We start from the raw sequence: 21,078 nt of genomic DNA, 5'->3' as shown, positions 1-21,078 counted from the left end.
ACGTAATGGCTGCTGCTTTGCTTGCATTTTGGTTCTGCTGTTTGGTATTTCGGTTGCTGAAGCCTAGTAGTGGTTTTTCTTAAGGGCAAATTTAATGTGCATACACACACTTGCCAAGTTGTCTATTCTGGTTTGTGCTCAGACTTCTGTTTCCAGGAAAAATAAGACACTAGTTTCTTAGTGGCCTTAGTTTCTCGTTAGCTTTTCAAGACTGAACTTTAGTGAGCCATGTGTCCTTGCAGCCAGGAGGGCTGGTGGTATCCTGGGCTGCATTAGGATTCCTGCTAATCCTGGATCATTTTCTTTGTTGCAGGTGGTATGGTCAAGAAAAGGACTACAATGTTCTAGTCATGGATCTTCTTGGGCCCAGCCTGGAAGACCTCTTCAACTTCTGTTCTCGCAGGTTTACGATGAAAACAGTACTTATGCTAGCAGACCAGGTATGTACAGCCTTGGTGGGAGGAAGACAAAAACCCCAAGGGATTTTGTGCAATGTTGTTCTTTTTAAATGGGTTAAATAATGTTTAATGCAGAGTTTCATACATCTAAGTGAACACTTGACCTATATAGGACGAAATAATGGTGGTTTCTGTGAGCTCTGGCCTACAAAATGTGCATAGTGGGAGGACAGTGCAGCTACCAGCTCCTTCATCTGCAGACCTAACAAGGGTAACTTCGTTAAGGTATCAAGACTAATAAGGGCGGATTAACTCCCAGTATCAGCCATGGAGGTGGAAGGTCTGAAGCAGTCTCCAGTTATGGTCTGATTCAGTGGGACCTGTTCCGTGTTGGCCAGCTGTGGGGACATGTGGGGTTTGTTCTTACTGACTGTCCCTGTGCACTCACACTCTCCTGTAACTTCTAGCACCAGACCATGAGCTAATAAATACTGTCTTGCTTGTTTGGTCCTCAAAGACCAGTTCTTAAAGCTGTTAGTGGAGATGCCACTTCTCAGACTTAATCAAGGCTTCTAAAACTGAAGTCTTAAGCCTTTTTTTCTAGCAGTTGATATTTTTCCAACTTCTCCATGAGAATACAGCATTTCAAATGGGCAGCCATATTTATTTCTTACTACTTAATGAGTAGCTTGATTGTGCTGCTTCAGCTCCTTGAAAAGCAATGAGTGTTTCTGGAGTTGAATTTTCAATGGTAGTTTAAGTTTCATCTAATATTACGTAATTGATGTCAGTACCAAGCTGTCACTTGGCCAGATGCTCGTAGAATCCCAGGCTCTTGGCCAAGGAAGCTCATGGCATTTGTATGGAGACAAGGGGTCAGCTGTCCCTGTTCTCAGCTGCCCTAAGAGAGTGGTGTGCTTGCTTTGGAGAGCCACTTGCCTGCTCGCTTAGATCTAGTCTGGGTGTTACAGCATCTCCAGGGAATCTGTAAGGACTTTGTGCAGTATTTCTTCGAGTGACAAACACTAATTCTTTGTCACCTGGGAAACAGAGAGGGAATGTGTGCTGTCGGTGCTCACAGCTGGTTTTTAGGGCATAGTCCAGTAGAGCAAGTGTCAAAAGTACTATGTAGCAATTCAGATGGTTAAAGGCTGCATGAGGAGTGTGTGAGGAGCTGGGAAGCTGTGCCACATAACCCATGTGACCCATGTACTGGGCTCTCACGGCAGGAGGTGGTGTGACCTCGTCTGATGATGCAGATGTTCCAGAGTTTCCCTGCAGCTCCACTGCTGACAGATATTCCGGGATCACAGTAGCCTAGATATGACAGGATGGGCCACAATCAAGTTGTTACTTGCTCCATGAAAACTTACCTGGAAAAGTGACGTTTGATGAATGAATAACCAGATGAATGAGTAACTGGGGTGGGGGAGGGAATGAGTTTTAAAATTGTCTTGTGTTTGAAGTAAAAGAAATGGTTCTTTAATGGGATGCTATAGTTAGAAACATGAACTTCGGTATCTGGGAAATAGTTCAGATATTTCATCTGCCAGTTCCTAACCAAGGTTATGGAATTTTAACATATAAGAAAGATAAACTTATTTGAACAATATTTTTTTAAAAAAATAGTTTTCATTAAGCAAATACATAAACTGAAGTTGCACAGGAAGGTAACACTAAAAATTCATGTTTTCATTAAAGGTTTAAGTGAATTGTGTTCTCTCATTGAAATCTTATGTGTTTTGTTGCTGGTTTTTTTTACAGATGATCAGTAGAATTGAATATGTGCACACAAAGAATTTTATACACAGAGACATTAAACCAGATAACTTCCTAATGGGTATTGGGCGTCACTGTAATAAGGTTAGTCTAAAGCTCTTTGTTTAAAAGTCCAAAGAGAATGCCTGTGTGATTTGATTCAAGCTGCACAACTTTTGTAAAATTGATTGCTACAGCTGATGTTTTGGATGCTAAACCACAGTTCTTTGAGGTGAGAACTTGGTTTTTTTGATACCCACTTCTAAATGCAGTGGCATACATGTGGGTCTCTTGACTCATCTAGATGATTTCTAGACTTGCAACAAGACTGTAAACTAACCCTATAGAATACTTAGCTACTCCTTTCACTGCTGGAGTTTTGTTATTGACATGACTGTTGTAATAGAATTTTTTTCCTCAATGATAAAGTCAAATCTTATCTTTGGCTTTGGGCCTGACTTCCTGGGATGAAAACAATTTGTGCCAACGTGGGAGCTCCTGACCCACCACTCATCAAGGCATTAAATCTTGCAGTGACAGACTGGTAAAGAGAACACTTCATCCATCAGAATTGTGGATAAGGTTAAGACTCAACATTTAGATGCCTTTATAAATAAAAGAAATTATGCAAATATGTTGATGGAAAACTGTTAAGCTATAAAATACTTGAATGTGTTGTACGACAAAGTTTTTTAAAATTTACTTTGTGGGGAAAAAAAAGCTGGGGGCGTGGGCTGAGGTTGTTGCACTTTTTGGGCTGGGTTAAACATAGTCAGAAGTGCATGTTTCCTGTTGAAAATCTTACATTGAGGACTACTTTTTATTTTTAGTTTTCTTGAGTGAAATATGCTTAACCCTGCAATTGATGTGTCGAGCTCGGGCAGACAGGCAGCATTGGCAATGCATTAAGCATGCTACTGAATAGCAATTAACTTCAGGACAAATGTATGTGATCAAGCTGTTTATTGGAAGCAAGATTCCCACTTATCTTCTCTATATGCCATCTGAGAATGTCTCATCTCTTTAGGCACTACTAGTATTAAAAATGTTTACCTTTGTTTGCCTGTATGAATGCCAACTTCAGGGCCATGAACATTAGAAGGGGAAAGCTTGAATAACATGAGATAACAGCTTTTGTCTGAAGAGGTGCAATGCACTGAGTGTTTAGATACAACCATTGTTGGAAAAGTTTGTAATTCCAGCTGAAAGACAGTCTTTATGTAATCTTGTTGCTGTTAAACTTTGCTTGTTCCCAAGTTTCATACTTTCACTCTGTACAGCTCTATTTTTCTCTGCTGTGTTGAGCAGTTAGGCTCCTTAGTTTTCTGGCATGACTTACAGTATAACTTGAAAACTTTTTTTTTTTGTTTTTTCCTAGTTTTCTAGTTTTCTGATTTCCAGTTGTTCTTTTTTGGGCCATTTTTCTATACTTTTGCACAGTCATGCTAGGTTGGCATTGCTGCACTGTAGTTTATCTTTGTGTGGATTAATGGCCTAGAAATTGCTGCTGTGCTTACTTTAGAGGAGGAACACATTAGATTTGCATCAACTGAAACAAAATACAAAATTACCTGTAAACCATTATATTTTTTTTCCCCGTTAGTAGCTTAGTTAGGGAGTCACACAATGATATGGTGGTAAAACACTGTCTGTGGGCATGGGCTTCATTTATGTTTCAGGGGGTTAGAAATTAGGGAGATAGTTCCTGATCCAAGTGCAAATTGATAGTTTTACAGAGCAAAATTAGGAATAGGTTACTTCAGTTTGGAAACAAGTGCTTTATCTAAGAAACAGTTGCCACCATACAGTATTTAATGTTTCTTTTTCTAACTCAGTACAGTTTTGGAGTTTTTAGAGATGACTATACACAGTTAAAGAAAATCAGCCACAGAGTTAGAATAGCATGGTAATCTTGTTCCAGTAGCTTCCTGTCAGTTATATTTTAAAAAAATTATATTGATTTTTTTCCAAATTCCAATTTGGTGATTGGGAGAAATTTTGCTCCCACCTTAAAAGATGAATTTCCAGCTCTGCTAGTAATAAGCCCTGCATGCTTATGAAAGTAAACTTTAAGGTGACTAAATGCCTTCTACCTCTTCCTTACTGAAGATTTACTTTTTCTAAATGTCTTTTGGGGGAAGGGCAGTTTGTGGAACCAAAGGCTGCTTTTGTAAGCAAAACTTTAATTTCCTTTTTTAATAGAGCCAAATGTCACCATTGCTATCCCTGGTCAAGGCAGTGCCATTTTGGAGCGGCTCACAGTTGAAATTTACTTTGTCACATCTTTCAAATTTTCTCCTTGGAAAAAAAATAATAATAATAATGATAATAAAAAAAGATGGAAATATACATAGTTTTTTTGAAAACTACAGTGCTTGGTGGAAGAAGGATGGCATTTGGCTACCCTGTTCTTTCTCGAACGCCTCGGTGTTGCCTGTCTGCGCCGGCCAATGTTGCAATGTAAGCAATACTGTTTGATGCACTGCCACCCTCTATTGTTTGTTCAGTGTTTAGAATCTCCAGTGGGGAAGAGGAAAAGAAGCATGACTGTTAGTACTTCTCAGGACCCATCTTTCTCAGGATTAAACCAGGTCTGAACTGTCTCCTATTCCAACCTCAACCCCAAATTCATGTGCTTTATTTTGGTTTTGGTTTTTTTTTTTCATTTTTTTGTTTTGGTTTTTGTTTTTCTGGAGAATGTAGATCTTGCAAAAGCACCTCTTATGTTGGCATTATTCAGACATACTTGGCAAACATGTAACATTACTAAGATGTTTTCCTGTGGCGCTTGTTTAAATTGTGGAATTGTTTCTGAACTTTGATAGGGCTAAATGTACGTGCTTGATTTCAGGTGCAGGTTTGATATTTGGCCTTTAAAACTCAAAGGCAATCTACTGAATGTGCTGAAGGATAGACATGCCACCCTGGTAAAATATCAGGGCTCCTGCTTGCCTTCCCGAAGGGTTCCTGCAATGTCTGTGGATGCACGTGGAGAAATTCTGTTATTGCTTCAGCCAGACTCCTTCCTGTACAGTGTTTGTTCAAAATCTCCCCAAATGTGTAATGAAGACTAATATTTTCATCCATTGTCCTTCTAAAATGAAACTGCTCCAACAAGTTGTGTCTTAGAGAAGCATGAGCTTATCTTGTAGTGTTAAATGTGGTATTTCTTCTCTTTAAGAGAAGATGAATTGGAGAGAAAGGAAGACATACGCCAGTTGGTAGCAGGACAGCTGGAAATTGCTGAATGTGAATCATAGCTGAGGAGTTTGGCCATAGAATTGTTCCGTAGCTTTCCACAATAGTCTCCATGGATTAAATCCCAGGCAGATAGCTGCTGTACACAAGCTGACAGCCTTCTGTTGTCTGCTTCTGAAACTTTCTTATCAGAGGCAGAGACTTTGATCTACTTCTCTAGTTGCTCTTGGCAAAAATTGTGCCCTACTTCTCCAGTTTCCTGCTGATAGTGCAACAAACAGAGTTAAGGTGGTATGAGGTTATCTGCGGGAACACGTCTGTTTCTGCTGACTGGCATCAGGATGTTCTGTGCTCCTCCAAACCGGGCTGTGTCTTCTGACTTAATTCTTACTCTTTTGCCTTCCACCCATCTAGAGGGAAATACAGAATCATCTTAAGCGGGGGAACAGATTAAACCTCCCCAGGGAAATTGGTGCTGTAAAATAATACCCAGTTATTTGACTAGCATAAACCAGGTCTGTGTTCTGGACCAAATCAGTAAATAAGGGATTGTGTTCGAGTTCAGGCTTTGCTTCTACAGAAGTCACATTTGCAGTGTTGTAATCACATAAAGTAAAGCTTTGCACTGTCTGCTTTGGGAGTTCCGTATCAAGTATTTCTTGGTATATCAAATCATTTCCTGGTAGCTCGAGATCATGTCCCTGCTCACCTGTAGTGGCAGCTGTGGCGAGTGCAACAAAGCCAAGACCCCCACTTTGCTGAGCTGTCTGAGCAGTGTAGTTGTTCGAAAAACTTGGGTTTATGGCCTCTCGCTCAAAGCATTCTGGGCTTCCAAAGTGACTTGCACCAGAACAGCACAGGTAGAACTGCTGTGCCTTGTGTTTTCATATAAATCATGGCAAGACTTCAACCCCAGGTTTTCTGCTCCAACACCAATAGTTAAGAGGTTTTTAGCTTCTCTTCTCCCTGTCTAGACTACTATCTTCTTACACCAGAATTCTAAAACATAGCTACTGTGCAGTTCAGAAACTTTCAGTATCTTTGATACTTCCGTGTTGAGTGTCACTTTATAATTCACAGCACTTCCAGTGTGTCAGAGTAACTCTTTGTTGCAGCCTTGGTACACCTGCATATAGTCTCCAGTTTGCTTTTAAAGCTGCATCTTCTGTTCTCTAATCAGCTTTAAGCTGATACTGAGTTGCTTTTTACTAGACTTTATCGAACCTTAAATGTCTTTTTTCCCCTCACATCCTTCCCCCACTCAAGTTACTTTTTGCAGCATTCATCAATCTGTAGGGGTTGTAGTCCTTGATCCTGTAGCATTAATCCAGACTTGGATTCAGGAGCTCATGATGTGGAGCTTGAAGACTAATGCTAGAGTTTGAAACGTTCCTTAGGTACTTCTGCCTCAGCTTTTTTTTGCCTAGTCCTGAAATCTTGTGAGAAGGTACTGTCTGGATTAACCCTTTTATGTGGGCTGGCTGTCAGCTCACTGGTAGCACACACTCAGGTGTTGCTAAATATCAAATCATTGAGCAAACTTGGTTATTAGAAACTCAGATTGGCTTCAATTATGAGGCTTCAGCTTCCTGGCTGTTACAAAATCGTTAGTGACTGTCACACTACTGTGATAGTGTCTTGGCAGTCTTACTGAGCAAAGAGCTGAGAGCAAGATGTCTTGTTTGCTGTTGAAGGTTTTGACCTTGGTGCTCTGCAAAATGGTCACTGTTCCTTGAGACAGAAGGTTGCAGGATGTGCATCATGTGCATTAAGCTGCTGAGCTGCCATTAACTCTGTGTGTGTGACCTGCTCCAGTGCCAGTGGGGTTCCTGGTGTGCTTTCACCGTGCCAGTTCCTTCCTCAACTGTGCACTGTAGTCATCGAGCTCATGTGATAGGAACTGCAGTAGTAACATAAAGTAGTTGTAGAACTAAGCTGCAGATGCTGAGTAGCACAATCTAATCTATTCCAGTGGATTGAGAAAAGGCTTAAACTAATTCACTATTAAGTTTTTAACTGACTAGTTAAAGCTGGTTGTGCCTCTGCACTGTTACTTTGCTTCTTTTAACTGTAGGCTGTTACATTGTCTGGGTGTCTTAAAATGTAGCTAATGCTCACTGAAAGAAATTGAGAATTTCTTGAATTGTATAGGAATATAACCTATTTTCATTTTTCTTTAAGTTATTCCTTATTGACTTTGGTTTGGCCAAAAAGTACCGGGACAACAGGACAAGGCAACACATACCATACAGAGAAGACAAAAATCTCACTGGCACAGCTCGATATGCCAGCATCAATGCACATCTTGGCATTGAGCAGAGGTGAGTGCAGTGTTCATGCTGTGCTTTGGAGGCTGCAAGGTGATCTCTGTAAGCTTCTCAAGTGTCTGAAAAAATTTTATATAAATAAGCTTATCCACCCTTTTGCAAGTGCTTTTCTTTTTGGCTGCCTGTGCAAGGGTCGGGGAAAAATCCAAGCACCTAATTTGCTTCTTGAAGAGACTCTGTCTTGCAGACATGAGGTGGATGTTGTGCATACTGTTTTGGCTTTTTAAAGGCTAAGGCATACTTTGATGTGGATATGTTGGAGGACCTTCACAAAGGTGCACTTTGCTGATGTGTTGGTACCTGTTGACACCACTGTTGCCTGGCTTGAGATGGCTTTTGTAACTAGTGTTCTAAAGCTGATATCTTGTTTTCTCACTCTCTTCAAGTCAGTTAACTATTATTTCTCCTTTTGCCTGAAAGCAAGACTTAAATATCTCCATTTGTGCTGTATTTTAGTTTCTGGTATAGTCATAGTCATATGTCTAAATGTATGTATACATGTGTGTGTGTGTGTGTGTATATATATGTTTGAGCTTTGCTTAATCATAAACACATTTTTATCATCTAGATCAAAAACATACTGCTCCTTCAGTATCCCAGCAGTGGTTCAGTGGAGAGAGCTCTCTGAGTTGGTTGGAAGTGTTAGATACTCAAGAGATATTAAAGAAATGGCTCTCTTCTCCTCCTTACCTATGTGCCTAAATATTCTAATATAAAAGTGTAATAGTGTTGCTTTACCACGTGATGCTGATGTCACTTGGTTGGTTAAAACTTCATGAATGTCTGTGACTCTGACCTTCATGTTAATCAAGATGGGAACAACAGAATTTCTAGTGGTCAACTTCAACAGAGCATGCAACCCACAAATACTTGGTGCTTTAAAATGTTCCATGTTCTTCTTTGCTTTAATTTCCTTAAGGGTATTTTATTACCTGTCAGTGTCATTATTTAAGCCTACTTGACATGTGGGTCAAGGAGAGTAAATGACAGGTGTAATTTCTGAAGTAAGTGCATTTCATAGATCCCAAGCAGCTCTGGTAAGGGAATAGCTGTGCAAGCACCTGAGACTGAAGGAGGGATTTGCAAAGGATTGTTGCTTTTGAATTTAATTGGAGTCTTACAGCATATCTGCTGGTAATGGGAAATCTGTTATGATTAGAAACCTGACTTGGTACGTGCTAAAAGCTGCTAAACTATCTAGATCAAGCCAGTGGTGAGACAAGTAATAAATTCCTGCAGTCAGGAGAAACCAGTTCTCAAGTTCATGGCAGAATATTTCAGCTGTTCGTCCTGTGCTTTTATCTGTTGCAGAACATGTTTTCCTGTAGGTAGTGACAGCTGTGCTCAAGGAGCTGTTTGCAATGTTATCTGTTTTAGTAATGGAGAGTGTTATCCTGTTTTCCAAAGCCTGAAAATCACTTTTATCAGTATATGCTCAAATTTAATGTACCCCTTAGCGATGTGCAAAACTAAATGTTTCCTGCAACAGAATCATGACATTAAACCTTGAAACAATGAGCTGGATGGGGGATGGAAACTATTCTTGCCTTTGTTTCTGAATTTATCACTGCCTTCTAAGGAAACGTAATTTTATGTCATGGCCCCATACAGGTTCCCTGAATCCTGCTGATGATTAAAATCTGCAATTCTAATAGAATTAGCAGGTTTTGCAGGCTGGAGTTTGTGGTCTCAGTATAATTTTTCGTCCCTCTGTCTTTGTCTGTGGTTTCATGTTGCAGCTGAGATGATCTCAGAGCGAGCTGCTGTCGAGAGGAGAGAACCAATCTTCTCTTCCCTGACCCATTAGTGCTTTTTTGGCCTTGTGGTAAAAGCTTTAGAGAGTCAAGGTGATCTTCTTCTGGGATAGCTTCCTGAACTCGTCCCCAAAGGGTTAGAGAGTTGACTCACCATTTAAATCCTTTTATCACAGATCTGGATGGCAGAGCAGCAGCAATATCCACCAGATTCTCTCCATAAGGGAGCTGGGAGGAGAAAAATAAGTTATTTTTCTGTCTCATGTTAAATAGATGTCAGCTGCAGAGGGGCAGTCAGGAGGAATCTGATTTTACCACAGCTGGGAAGAGGCAACTTTGCCAAGAGGAAAAAAAGTCATGGAGTGTGTTTTCCACTTCAGTGAACTGTACTAGTCTTAGCACTCATGAAAGCTGTGTAGTGAAGTACAGTGGTATTCGCGGGGCTGACGTGGGGATCTGGAGCATGTGCAGAAAACATTTGAAACCTTTACGTGAGAGTTGGTGTGCAAGTTCTCAGTGAAGTCTGTGGATGGGTCACTTTGGAGTTCTCCAGCTGCCCCAAAACAGGCCTCTTATGGGAAGAAAGCAAAGGCACCTCTCAGATTGATGCATGCGCTTTCAATATTGCTTGTATTTAAAAAAAACAGAGACAATTCAGAGTTTTTTCACGGAAGTGAAGGAAGGAGCTGTGCCCTTTTGGGGCTGGATGTTCAGAATTGATCCCAGAGACAAGGTTCAGGGAAAAATCTTCATTAAGGAAGTAATGCATTCCATGGTTCCATGCATTCCATACAAGAAAAACTTCCATTTCTATCTAAGCTACTTTATAAAGCAGGAAAGACATTTAATGTTTCTTTTTCTTTAATTTTCCAAAGGTTTTCTTTCCCAAATTAATGTAACTGCAGATGAAAAGAACACACAATACTTACTGAGTATTCCTTGCTTGAAAAATGAATAGGATCCCCTTCTGCTGGGGAAGACTTTTTACAGTGGAATCGTGAGCACATCAGTTTTTTAGCTGTACTAGAAAGAGACCTTTGCATCAAAGCTTAAATTTTATCCCTCAATTATTTTTTAATTTAAATTTTTGAACGCTTGCACTATTTGGAGTAAAGTGTGAAATGCCAGAATTTGTAATTCATTGTGTTTTTCCTCTTTTCTGCAGTCGTCGGGATGACATGGAGTCTCTAGGCTATGTATTGATGTACTTTAACAGAACCAGTCTGCCTTGGCAAGGATTAAAGGTAGGTTGTGTTGCTTTTTTTTTTCTCCCCCCACCCTGCCTTTTTGATTTTCTTTTTTTTTATGTTTGGATATCATACTTCTGTCTGCTGATCAGGATAGGTGGGTTTATATAATGTTTAGCTTCAGTTATACAAAGCAGCTTTTCCCAAAGCATGATATTTATAGAATGTGGATTCTGCCTCTTGCGCAGCAGGCAAAATGTGCATTGTTTGATTGTCTCAAAATTTATGCTAAACAATAGCTTACGTCATCTTTGCCAATTATTATTGTCCTGTTGTAGTCTGTGGCCCTTCTGGGAAATAGAAAATAACATTTGTTAGTGGCTTTTTGAATTGCTGTAGAGAGCATGGAAATAATCTCTTGCGTGGCAAGTTCAGCCTCAGTGGTATCTTCAATCCAGGTTATGGCACCACTGAGTGATTATTGGCTGCAACAGGCTTGTTCCAGTATTTCCATGTATGGGAGCCAACTACAAGCATGGCAGATATTTCTGTTACATAGACTTCAGTGATTTATTTCCTTGTTTTAATTGTTTTTCTTCCTCCATATGAGAGTTTTGTAGCTCCAGTGGTGTTGCAGCTGCAAGTTTTCTAAAAAGGCAGCAGCTTGTGAGACACTGGAACTCTTCAGCTGCAAATGAATATAACGGGTGCTTACTGAAACACCAGGCAGCCCTGAATGGGGCACTGAGTGGGAATTAATACAAATTTGGCAAATGTAAATGCAAGTCTGGTCTGTTTAATGGACAAAAGCAGCAGCTAGAACTACACGAGCTGTGCCATGTGATGGAAGCATTAGACTGCGACAAATGGTATTAAACTGTGTCCAAATCTTAATACCAGATTGACCTTCATTCTCTTTGCAATAAGTGTGTGGGACTTGGAGATTTCACATAAAATACTTATGGTTGACCAAAGGATTTTTGTCATTTTTTTGTTTTTACTGCTGTCCTTGTTAATCCAGTGTTGCACAATATCTCTTATATTGTGACCTACATGTTCCACAGGCTGCAACAAAGAAGCAAAAGTATGAAAAGATTAGTGAAAAGAAAATGTCCACTCCTGTTGAGGTTTTGTGTAAGGTAAGAGTTTCCAAGTGATGTCATACTGTGAAATGGAAATTCCTTTATTGTTTGTTTTGTTGTTTGTGGATTTTTTTTGTAAACTAAAGCCAAAGTATTAGATAGTCTCACATGGCATTTGCTGCTGAATAATATTCTCTGGCAGGCACTGGGTGCCTCGTGTTTGGCCACCCAGCTAGACTGTGAATAAGTGTAACAGGGCAGGCATTTGCTGCCGCTTCTTGGCGTAGTTCGTGCCACCATCATTCAGCTCTTGCTGACTGTTGGCTGTGCAAGCTGTCCAACTCTCTTAAGTCAGGCTTGTTCAGTTCTTCACCTTCTACAGTGGAAGCTTTACATGTAGATGTAAATAAATAACCAGGGTGGAGCTCTCTGGCTTGCCCACATACAGTTGTTTCTGCCTCAAGATTGTTCATATTGTCTACTCTAACTCAGGTAGAGGCTGTAGTGGAATTGGATTCAAGTGAGCTTTTAGAGCCCTGCTGCAGAATGATGTTTTTCCAGTATTGTCCTTTGGGTCTTCAGATTTTTCTTGCACTGTGGCAGCTACCTGCTTGTTAACAAAGGTCCTTGAGAACATGAAGTAGTTTCTGCACATCAAACAGCAGCACCAGGGATTGCACTTTCTACTTCTGCACATATCTATACCCTTAGTCTGACAGTATCTTTCAAAGTGTTGAAGTGTTCATAGAACCATAGAATGGTTTGGGTTGGAAGGCACCTTTAAAGATCACTTTCTTCCACCCCACTGCTGGGACAGGGACACCTTCCACTAGGCCAGGTCGTTCTAAGCCCCCTCTAAACTGGCCTTAAACACTTCCAGGGATGCTATACCCATATTTTCTTTGCATCCTATTACCTGTTTTCAGGTAGGCTTTAATATAGCATTAAATGTATAAAAATATAAGACAGGAAATCTTTGAAAAAGGTTTTCATGATTTAAGTTTTCACACTTAGTGCCATTAACTGATCTTGCCTCTAGTATGCTCAGGTAGATTATCAAGGAAACAACTGGAATCTCTTAAGAGATGATTGCCTCTTATTATTTTAGAGACTTCGTTAACAAGAACGAGGTTTAATTAGGATGAACTAAGTGCTTTATAAGTAAGTGTGTTGAAGGTTTTGGTAGCAGAGAAGTTGTGACTGCAAAACATGCATCAGGTAACAGTTCTGGGGAAGGAATGTGTACCTGGGGGTCTTGCTGATCAAATCCACTTTCTGAAATACAGAATTAAATTAATAACTAGGGGCAAAGTGGTATTACTTTACAAATCTTCAGCCAGTTTTTCTCTGCTGTTACATAAAGAAGCACATCTTTTTGCCTTCTTATAGGGTTGTTAGAAGCTTTTTTCTGCAAGCCATGGCTTGATTAACACTGTTGATTTACAGGGATTCCCTGCAGAATTTGCCATGTATCTGAACTACTGTCGTGGCCTGCGCTTTGAAGAGGCACCAGATTACATGTATCTGAGGCAATTATTCCGTATTCTTTTCAGGTCAGTCTCAAGGTGGAAAAGTACAGAAATTTGTCAGGGCTTTAATAGTTGGGAACTGCTCTGTGGGACTTGCACTGTAGAGAGCAGCTCTGTATGTGTGTAGTGTAGGGAGTTCTTCTGGTCCTTTCTTTCAGAGTTTGAAAAGCTGTTTAAATGACCTGAAAAATATGTTCAATGTTAAATATTCAGTGTTAAACATAAAGGAGAAAGATTCTCTGGGTTTTGCATTATGTGATGTAACCACTAATGGTAGAGGGTTGAGCCCATGCTTTAAATTCTGTTGCAAGTAGCTTAAAAAATTGACCCCTTGTAAAAGTTTGAAGGTTTTTATGTTTGGAAATTGGTGGTGGGACTAGCAGTGGTGCCCAGGAGATGGATTTCAGTGGAGAGGAATAGTGCTGCTTCACTGAGCTTGTTAGAGCAACCAGAACATAAACTCAGCCTTCTGGAGTGAAGAGCATCTGTCAAAAGAAGAGCTGGTACTGATCTTTCAGGTCTCCCTCTAGGTGTCTGGAATCCAAAGCAATTTCTATTCAGCAAAGTACAATACTGCATTCTCTCCCTTAAAATTACATATATTAAAAAAAGCTCAGAAACTCAGTGCAGGCAGTGGGTAAGGTGGGTTGGGAGGAAGTGCTGCTTCCACAAGTGCAGACCTTTGTGTAACCAGTGAGGAAACGCTGCTGGATGGTTTTCGGTCTTACTGCAAGAATCCCTTTAAGTTACTAATACTTAGCATTTCTATACCATTCATAATCTCTAAAGCAGCTTATAGGAAGAGTTATCCTCTAGTTCTGGTATTTCAGGGAAGGCTTGGTATTAGCAATAAGGAAGCCATGACGTGTTACAGTAAAATATTTCCCTCTTTTTTAGGACCTTGAACCACCAATATGACTACACATTCGACTGGACAATGTTAAAGCAGAAAGCAGCACAGCAGGCAGCCTCTTCCAGTGGGCAGGGGCAGCAGGCCCAAACCCCCACAGGCAAGCAAACTGACAAATCCAAGAGTAACATGAAAGGTTAGTAGCCAAGAACCAAGTGACGTTACAGGAAAAAAAAATTACACTAATTTGGACAACGTCGGCAATTTAAGTGTTAGATCAAGGAGGTGGTTTAAAAAACATATTTGGCTGTTAAATTAAAAAGCAAAACCAAAAGACGTCCTTGGAGAATTTGACTACTAACTTTATACCAAAATGTCCTTGTTATTCATATCATTTCTTCTGGGGATTTTTGGGTCATTTTAACCACTGCATCTTTTGCTCCCGCATTAACCACTTTCCAAAAACAAGAAACTGACTTGGTGTTGGGAATGTGACATTTTAATTTATTTTATTTATATATACATATATATATATTTATATATATATAAATATATAATGCAATCCAAAATCCTAGACCTAACACTTCTTAAGGGATAATTCTCATTAACTAGGCAAGGATCTAGAGACTTTGGGTTCTGCTCTATGGCAGCTGGTGTAATGCTGTGGGTTTGCTTCTGTTCTGTATGCATCAAACGTGGGAAACAGAAAATTGTGAGTGATCTGGCTTCCTCCAGTGGGTTTACGTTGAGACATTTGGTCCAGAGTTAAAAGCAGGGACCAGTGAGCTCAAAATGTCTTGCCTAAATCAAGCAGTAACCCCAAACTGCTGTGGACTGCCAAGTCACAATTTTCTGAGGTGTCTGGGTGCTCTGGGGTGGGGCTTCAGGTTTCTTGATGATTTGAAATTTTTCTAGGTTATGGTTTCAAAGGGAAATGTTGTGACATGTTCAGGATGTAATTGTGTAATAACTGAAAACTGAGTTCTGAAAAGGCACATACAATTTTTTTCCACGCAGTCTAGAAGCTTTTAAAATACTTTTTTTTTGTGATGTAAATCTGCTAGTGCTGGTAAGTCACTGAGATGAAACTGCCACAGCTAGTGACTGCTACAGTCTTATAATGAAACCAATTCCTCAAGCTGAGCTGCAGATAAAATTAAAGCTGATGAGATTGTACGAGTGAGATAGAAAAGCAAGGTCTAAGTTCTATACTGAGGTATTGCTAGTACTTGCTGCTCTTCAGTACATCTTGTCTATCATATTTATATATATTAAAATTATATATTCAGCTAACATGACAGACTTGGAAGTCAAAGAAACGCAGGAGTGTTTGCAATAAATGTATCAAAACATTGTTTTTCATGTATCGTGGCAGCATTCAAACCTTATCAGGTGTCTTTAGTCAAAGTAGCTATCCAAAAATGTAACACTTCATCCAGAAAAAAATGTAGTAAAATACCTACTGCTCTTTCCGAGGTCAAAAAAAAAATAAAATTCATAGGCTGCATTAAATGTCAGACTTTCAGCATAAAGAGTCCAGGTTGTTTGGCTGCAGCTGACAGATGATCCATCACTGAAGGCTGTAAACCAGTTCCTTCAGCTGAAACACCAGGATGTAGCAGACTGGGTGATTAAGCATCTGGGTTTAGGTTGCTTGCTGCAATACAGAAGCTCTGACTGAAGTCCAGAACACAACCCAATTTGGGGTGTGGAGAGGTTGGCTGTTAGAGCAGAAGATAATCTGAGAAAAAATGCACATTCTTCACAACAGCTCGAGCTTAAAGTGAAGGGCTTGCAGGAGGTGATGATCTGTAAGCAGAAGCTGCCCTGAAAATGAAGTTGGGCCCTCGTGAAATACTGTTTCACTCACGTATTCTGAGGTTTAATGTGCTGCTCTCTTGGCTCAGGCTGTCTCTGACCGAGTGCTGTAAGTGCAAGGTCATTAAAATGATTATCTGCCTCCGCCTTGTAGTGGTGCTTTGGTGCCAGAGTGCAAAGCTGAGCTGAGTGACAGGCAGGAGGAACAGGGAAGCTGCCTTGCCATGGAGCCTTAGAGATCTTTTCTGTTTCCTCGTGGACATTCCTTATCACACTGTCCTTCGGGAACGAGACCCATTGCTGTAGCTACGGTGAAGTTCCTGGTTTTTTAGCAGAATTTCATTGGCTCTTGCATGGAGTAGCAGCCTTTTAAGGGTATTTCTCCTTTTTTCCTCCCCATCCTAAAGAAAGGCTTGTGGCCTTTGAATCGATCAAGCTGTAATGTCAGCAAAGCATTATCACTTGGCAAACATCTGAAGACTTCTCTTCAGATGCTTAATCTCTTCATCAAAGTAAAGATTCCAGATTTCTAAAATCCTACATGCCATTTTGTATGGAATGTTGTCTATTAAAGAAGACTGTTTTGAACCCAAAAAACCTAAGCTTACGGAGGAATCTGCGTGGCTTTTGTGTTCCTATCACATTGAAGATTAATGAAATACCTGGTTATTTTCCAGAGTTCAGTTAAATTCTCTTTTAGTTGCTGTAGCAAAGCCTGCGTGGAAGTGGCTTAAAAGGCTTCATGATGTCAGATTCTACCCCTCTGATAACCAAATCCAGTTCAACAAGTCCTAGAAATAGCAATTTACAGATGCATTTCTTTATAAAGTGCAAGTACTATTCAAGATGTGCATCTGGGAATGGTGAGCAGACAATCTCCAGATGTTTACTCATTTGCAAGTACTCCTGGCTTCCTTAACTCAGATCCATGTTAAATAATTTCTGAGTCCTGTAGGTTATTCAGGATGAATATTCTGTCTGGTTCCAGAGTAACCTGTTCTGTCCATGGCGTTTTTCTCTTCTGTTTTTTCCCTGTCCCTCTCTGGAACTCAGTGCCGTGTCTTTTGTAACAGCAAGATCAGCTGGTTTTGAACTTGGGAGAGGTGAACTGTTTGAATAGGCTCAGCTTCTTTGCTGACTCGAAGTTTGGCTCTTGCTCTCTTGACAGCGTTGTTCAGGTGTGATTTGTAACAGTGCTTACAGTCAGCTTTTCTCAATCATAAAACTGACTCAGGCAGTCAATCTGCAGGATAAAGTCTACCAGTTCCATTGTGAGAAGTGTTTTTAGTTCGTGTCAGTGGAGAGTTCTGTGAGCCTGTCATTAACATTCGCTGGACGCCCGTGGTCGTGGCAGGATTTCTCAGCACAGACTGTTGGTTCTCTACTTGAGAATTAGCCAGTTGACAACTAAGTATTTTTCACTGCACTGCTTGTCTAGAGAAACAGAACAGACAAAGCTTGAGAGCTTCAAGTTGAGGAGCTTGTTAGGGTATGACAGGACAGTTGCTTTTCCCCATCGATCAGATCTGCAGCTCTGATGGTAATAAAGCAATTTGAGTATCCCTCACGTAGCACAGAGATTATCAAAGTTTTGGGTAACAGCCCAGAGAGGGACAAGCAGTGATGAATGTGCAGGTTTGAGCTGGCTTTGTATATAGTGAAGATCTGTTAAAGAGATGCCAACAAACTCTTCAGCACGTTCTTCATACCAGCAGTGATGCATGCGCTCCATGAGTGTCTCTATTTCATATGACAGATGTGGTTGGGCTGTGTCTTAACACGACTTGGAAGGGATGTTGTGAGTTGATTCCAGTTCCCTGTTACTTTCTCTAGCTGTAGATGGATGTTCTCTTGCCTGTAATACCTTGGATTTGAGGTATTCTAACAAATAGCAGCGTATAGTTTGTTAGCACATCCTTTGTCCTCAGGTTCAGGGTCCCATTTTTCATTTGAAACGTTCAGGTTTCTAAAGCAATGAGTTGATCTGTTTCTTCCCACACTCCTCCTTTGTTCACTTAGTTTTGGCTGCTCGGATGGAGAAAGTGGTTCAAATGATGAATCAGTGTTCACTGCTGAGCACACTAAATGGAAAAACAGCGTAACTCTTGGTTGTATGCATCGAGTAAGGGTTAGGGAACTAAGGAATCTCTGGGGTTTTTGTGCAAATTTGCTGTCAAATGGGAATGGCTGTCTTAATTCTGGTGCAGGATTTTTTTTTTTTATATGACTACTGCTGGATCAAGAGAATTGTCCTTCAGTGCATTAAGATGCAAGCAAAGCTATTGAGCCTCTTCTAAATGACCTGTAGCCTGTTCTGGAAGAGTTAAAGCTGTTTTTTGAGTGCTGTCCAGATACATTTGGGATAGAATGTCAGGCTATTAAGACTTGTTTGCACTTGCTCCTCTCTGGATGACAGCACAAGCTATAGCTGAGGTCAGCTTTGTCTGTATTTCACTGTGAAGAGATTTCTGTTGCAAAAACTCAGGAGCTGTTGCTCAGCTGAATTCATCCGTGGACAGACCATCCTTTTTGGAGGGCATCCAAAACGGAAACTCGCTTGGCAAAGTGATCTTCGGTTGAGACTCCTGTTACCTCTGTAAAGCACAGTGCTGCCACCTGAGTCACCAGGAATGAGCACGAAGGGAAGACTGGCTTAGCTTGCAGTAACTGGTTCTTGGAGATTCGTGTGTATTCCTTCACTCTCCGTATCCCACAATGTCTTGAATTTGTCATTTGGAGTGCTGCACATTAAGAGAATTGTTGTTGATGCCCCACCTACCCTGTCATGTGAGTTTTCACATGTCCTTCCAAGGACAGAGGTGTGCTGGGTCCCTGGTCACTGTCACAGGTTCTGGCTTCTGTTTCGTCTGCCCAGAGAATGGTGCATGTGGGCATGTGGTGACACCAGTTACTGTAAGGTAAGTCATTCCCATGCCTCTCCCTTCTGTCCGTGTGACAGGGCCGTGCTGTGTCTCCGAAGAGCACGCTGCAGTCAGATGACAGCTTGACATTCAGGGATATAAACATGAGACACTGCAGACAAGTAGAAAACAATCCTATGAAATTACATCCCGTTTCCTAGTGGCAATAACACGTCTTGTTTTCAAACTGTTGGTCTGAATTCCCGCTTGAGGAATGTGGCATCCAGCTGGCGCATAAGCCTGTTTTCCAGTGCCAGCAGTAGGTGTGAGCGAGAGGTGCTTGTTTGAACTAAAGGGTGTTGGTAAACATCATTACCTTCGGAAATGGACGCCAGGAACTCTGCAATTCCAAGATGGAGCAGCATTTTCCCCTTTGAATGACCATAACTGATGTTTAGTTCTCCTGCTGTGAAGGCTGTTTCTCGTTTTCATCCCGTATCAGTAAGTTGCCCTTGTCTTTATCTTGCAGGTTTCTGAGCATGGCGAGGATGGGACAAAGCAGAGCAGATTGGAGCAGGACTTGTCACTCCCCAAATCCTAGAAATTTTAGTTCATACGTACACTTGCCAGTGGCTGTGGGCAACCATTTACTTGGTGTAAAGAACTTAATATCAGTATAAACTGGCTCTGGGCAGTGTCAGTGATGCTGCACTTTGAGTTGTAGCAGCTGTAATTGTGAATATTACTGAGATAGTGAAACATGGTGTCCAGTTTTCTATTGCATTTTTTTCAAGTGGAAAAGTTAACTAATGGTTGACACACAAGTGGAGAAAATTGTGCATATGCCAATTTTTGTTACCTTTTTACTTTGAACTACACTGCTTATGAGATCTCATTGTTTTGGAAGAATGGCATGAACAGTCTTCGGCAACAGTTGTGATAATTGTAAATGCTCACAATTGTGCACTCTTTTCTGGTTATTCCTCCCTGGGTTTTGAAAGTTGTACACTTAAAACATTCTTAAAGTTGTTGGCTTCTATGTGCAACATACCAAGCCAGCTGACATGGTAGTAACCAAAGATTCCAGTTTTTAAGCATATGAAAGACTCTGCCTGCTTACCTGTGCTAGAAATAACAGCATCTAAAGTGAAGACTTAAGAGAAACTTAGCGACTACTAGATAATCTTTAGGACTCTGCATTAACTCTATAATGTTCTTGGTAAAAGGAAAAACAGCATATTTGTCACGAAATTTAGTTAACATCTTACAACTGAACCTGTATGTAAGTTGCTTAGATAAATGTAATCACTGTAAACATCTATATGATCTGGGATTTTGTTTTTATTTTGAAGCGGGAGCTTTTTTGTTTACAAGTTCATTAAAAACTAAAAAACTGTTTCTGTAAGGAAATGAAATTTTTTTAATTTGCCTTGTTAATTCAGTTTAAGAAATTTACATTACCCTGTTTTTAAACCAAGTTTTGAGGCCATTTGTTAAGCAAAAGAAGTCATATTTCTTTCTAAATCATTTTAGATTTAGTGTTGTAACTCTTCCTCATTTTGTTTTTAAATAAATTTTGTATTTTTTCCTTGAGGGGGAAGGGGCAGTCTTGCATTTTTATAACTTGTTGTTCGAGACCAGCCCTCTATTCTAAGATTGGATTTTTTTAAAATGAAGTGGCATCTTTTGCAGACCCGGTATTGGCAGCCTCCGAGCATCGCCATGTCATGCATCGGCTGGACTGACTTGTGATTGCTAGTTTTGAGAAAAATTTGAATGGTTTGAAAATTTGGATGGTTTTAAACCAAGGCATTTTCTTTCAAGTTCTTGTGAAGTGGATACGACCAGATTTACTCTTGTTCTTGGGGGCAGCCTCGCACCATGCAGAGTTCACATTGGTTACTGCCCCAGGCTGTCTTCCTTCTCACTCCTATTCTAGCCCAGCTGAAAGAAAGAAATACTTTTATTGCTGGTAATTCTTTAACAGTGTAATTTATTCCTTTATAGCATGTCAGAATAAATTAAAAAAATGTCTGAAAATGATGCTGCCAGATGCCTATTGTGTAAATGTTGTTTGTATATTTGCTTTTTAGACAGTTTTCACGCATGTAGCAGAGTTCCTGCTCACAGTTCATATTTTTAGTGTTTGAAAAGGTCTTTCTTTCATTTTGGAAACTATTTCTTCAGGATCTTAACACACCATGCACTCTCAGCCATCCCGGAGTGGTGATCTGGATCAAGGTTCCCTGTGGTCACTGTGTGCTTCCTTTAGGAGAAGGAGGTGCCCCGAGATGTGAAACTTTAGGTGGAGAACAT

At 40.4% G+C, this 21,078-nt stretch overlaps 1 protein-coding gene across 5 annotated transcripts in view; it reads left to right on the top strand.

Moving 5' to 3' along the window:
- The window catches only part of CSNK1A1 (casein kinase 1 alpha 1), a 32,177-nt gene extending 11,375 nt beyond the window's left edge, over positions 1-20,802 (top strand). The window contains exons 2-10 of one of the 5 annotated variants that reach the window (XM_029960285.1): positions 314-440; positions 2,163-2,261; positions 4,664-4,747; positions 7,536-7,675; positions 10,601-10,679; positions 11,687-11,761; positions 13,151-13,257; positions 14,131-14,279; positions 19,292-20,802. In XM_029960285.1, the coding sequence (XP_029816145.1) occupies positions 351-440; positions 2,163-2,261; positions 4,664-4,747; positions 7,536-7,675; positions 10,601-10,679; positions 11,687-11,761; positions 13,151-13,257; positions 14,131-14,279; positions 19,292-19,299 (831 nt within the window). In that variant the 5' untranslated portion in view covers positions 314-350 and the 3' untranslated portion in view covers positions 19,300-20,802. Of the gene's footprint in view, positions 1-313; positions 441-2,162; positions 2,262-4,663; positions 4,748-7,535; positions 7,676-10,600; positions 10,680-11,686; positions 11,762-13,150; positions 13,258-14,130; positions 14,285-19,291 lie in introns of those variants that run through there. The other 4 variants (XM_029960283.1, XM_029960288.1, XM_029960284.1 and 1 more) reach the window with 4 other exon arrangements.
- The last annotated feature ends 276 nt before the right edge of the window (positions 20,803-21,078 follow it).

This window comes from Manacus vitellinus, unplaced genomic scaffold (assembly GCF_001715985.3).
Source record: "Manacus vitellinus isolate BGI_N305 unplaced genomic scaffold, ASM171598v3 scaffold_25_pilon, whole genome shotgun sequence".
Taxonomy (NCBI): domain Eukaryota; kingdom Metazoa; phylum Chordata; class Aves; order Passeriformes; family Pipridae; genus Manacus; species Manacus vitellinus.
This window is presented reverse-complemented; position numbering and strand designations above follow the sequence as displayed.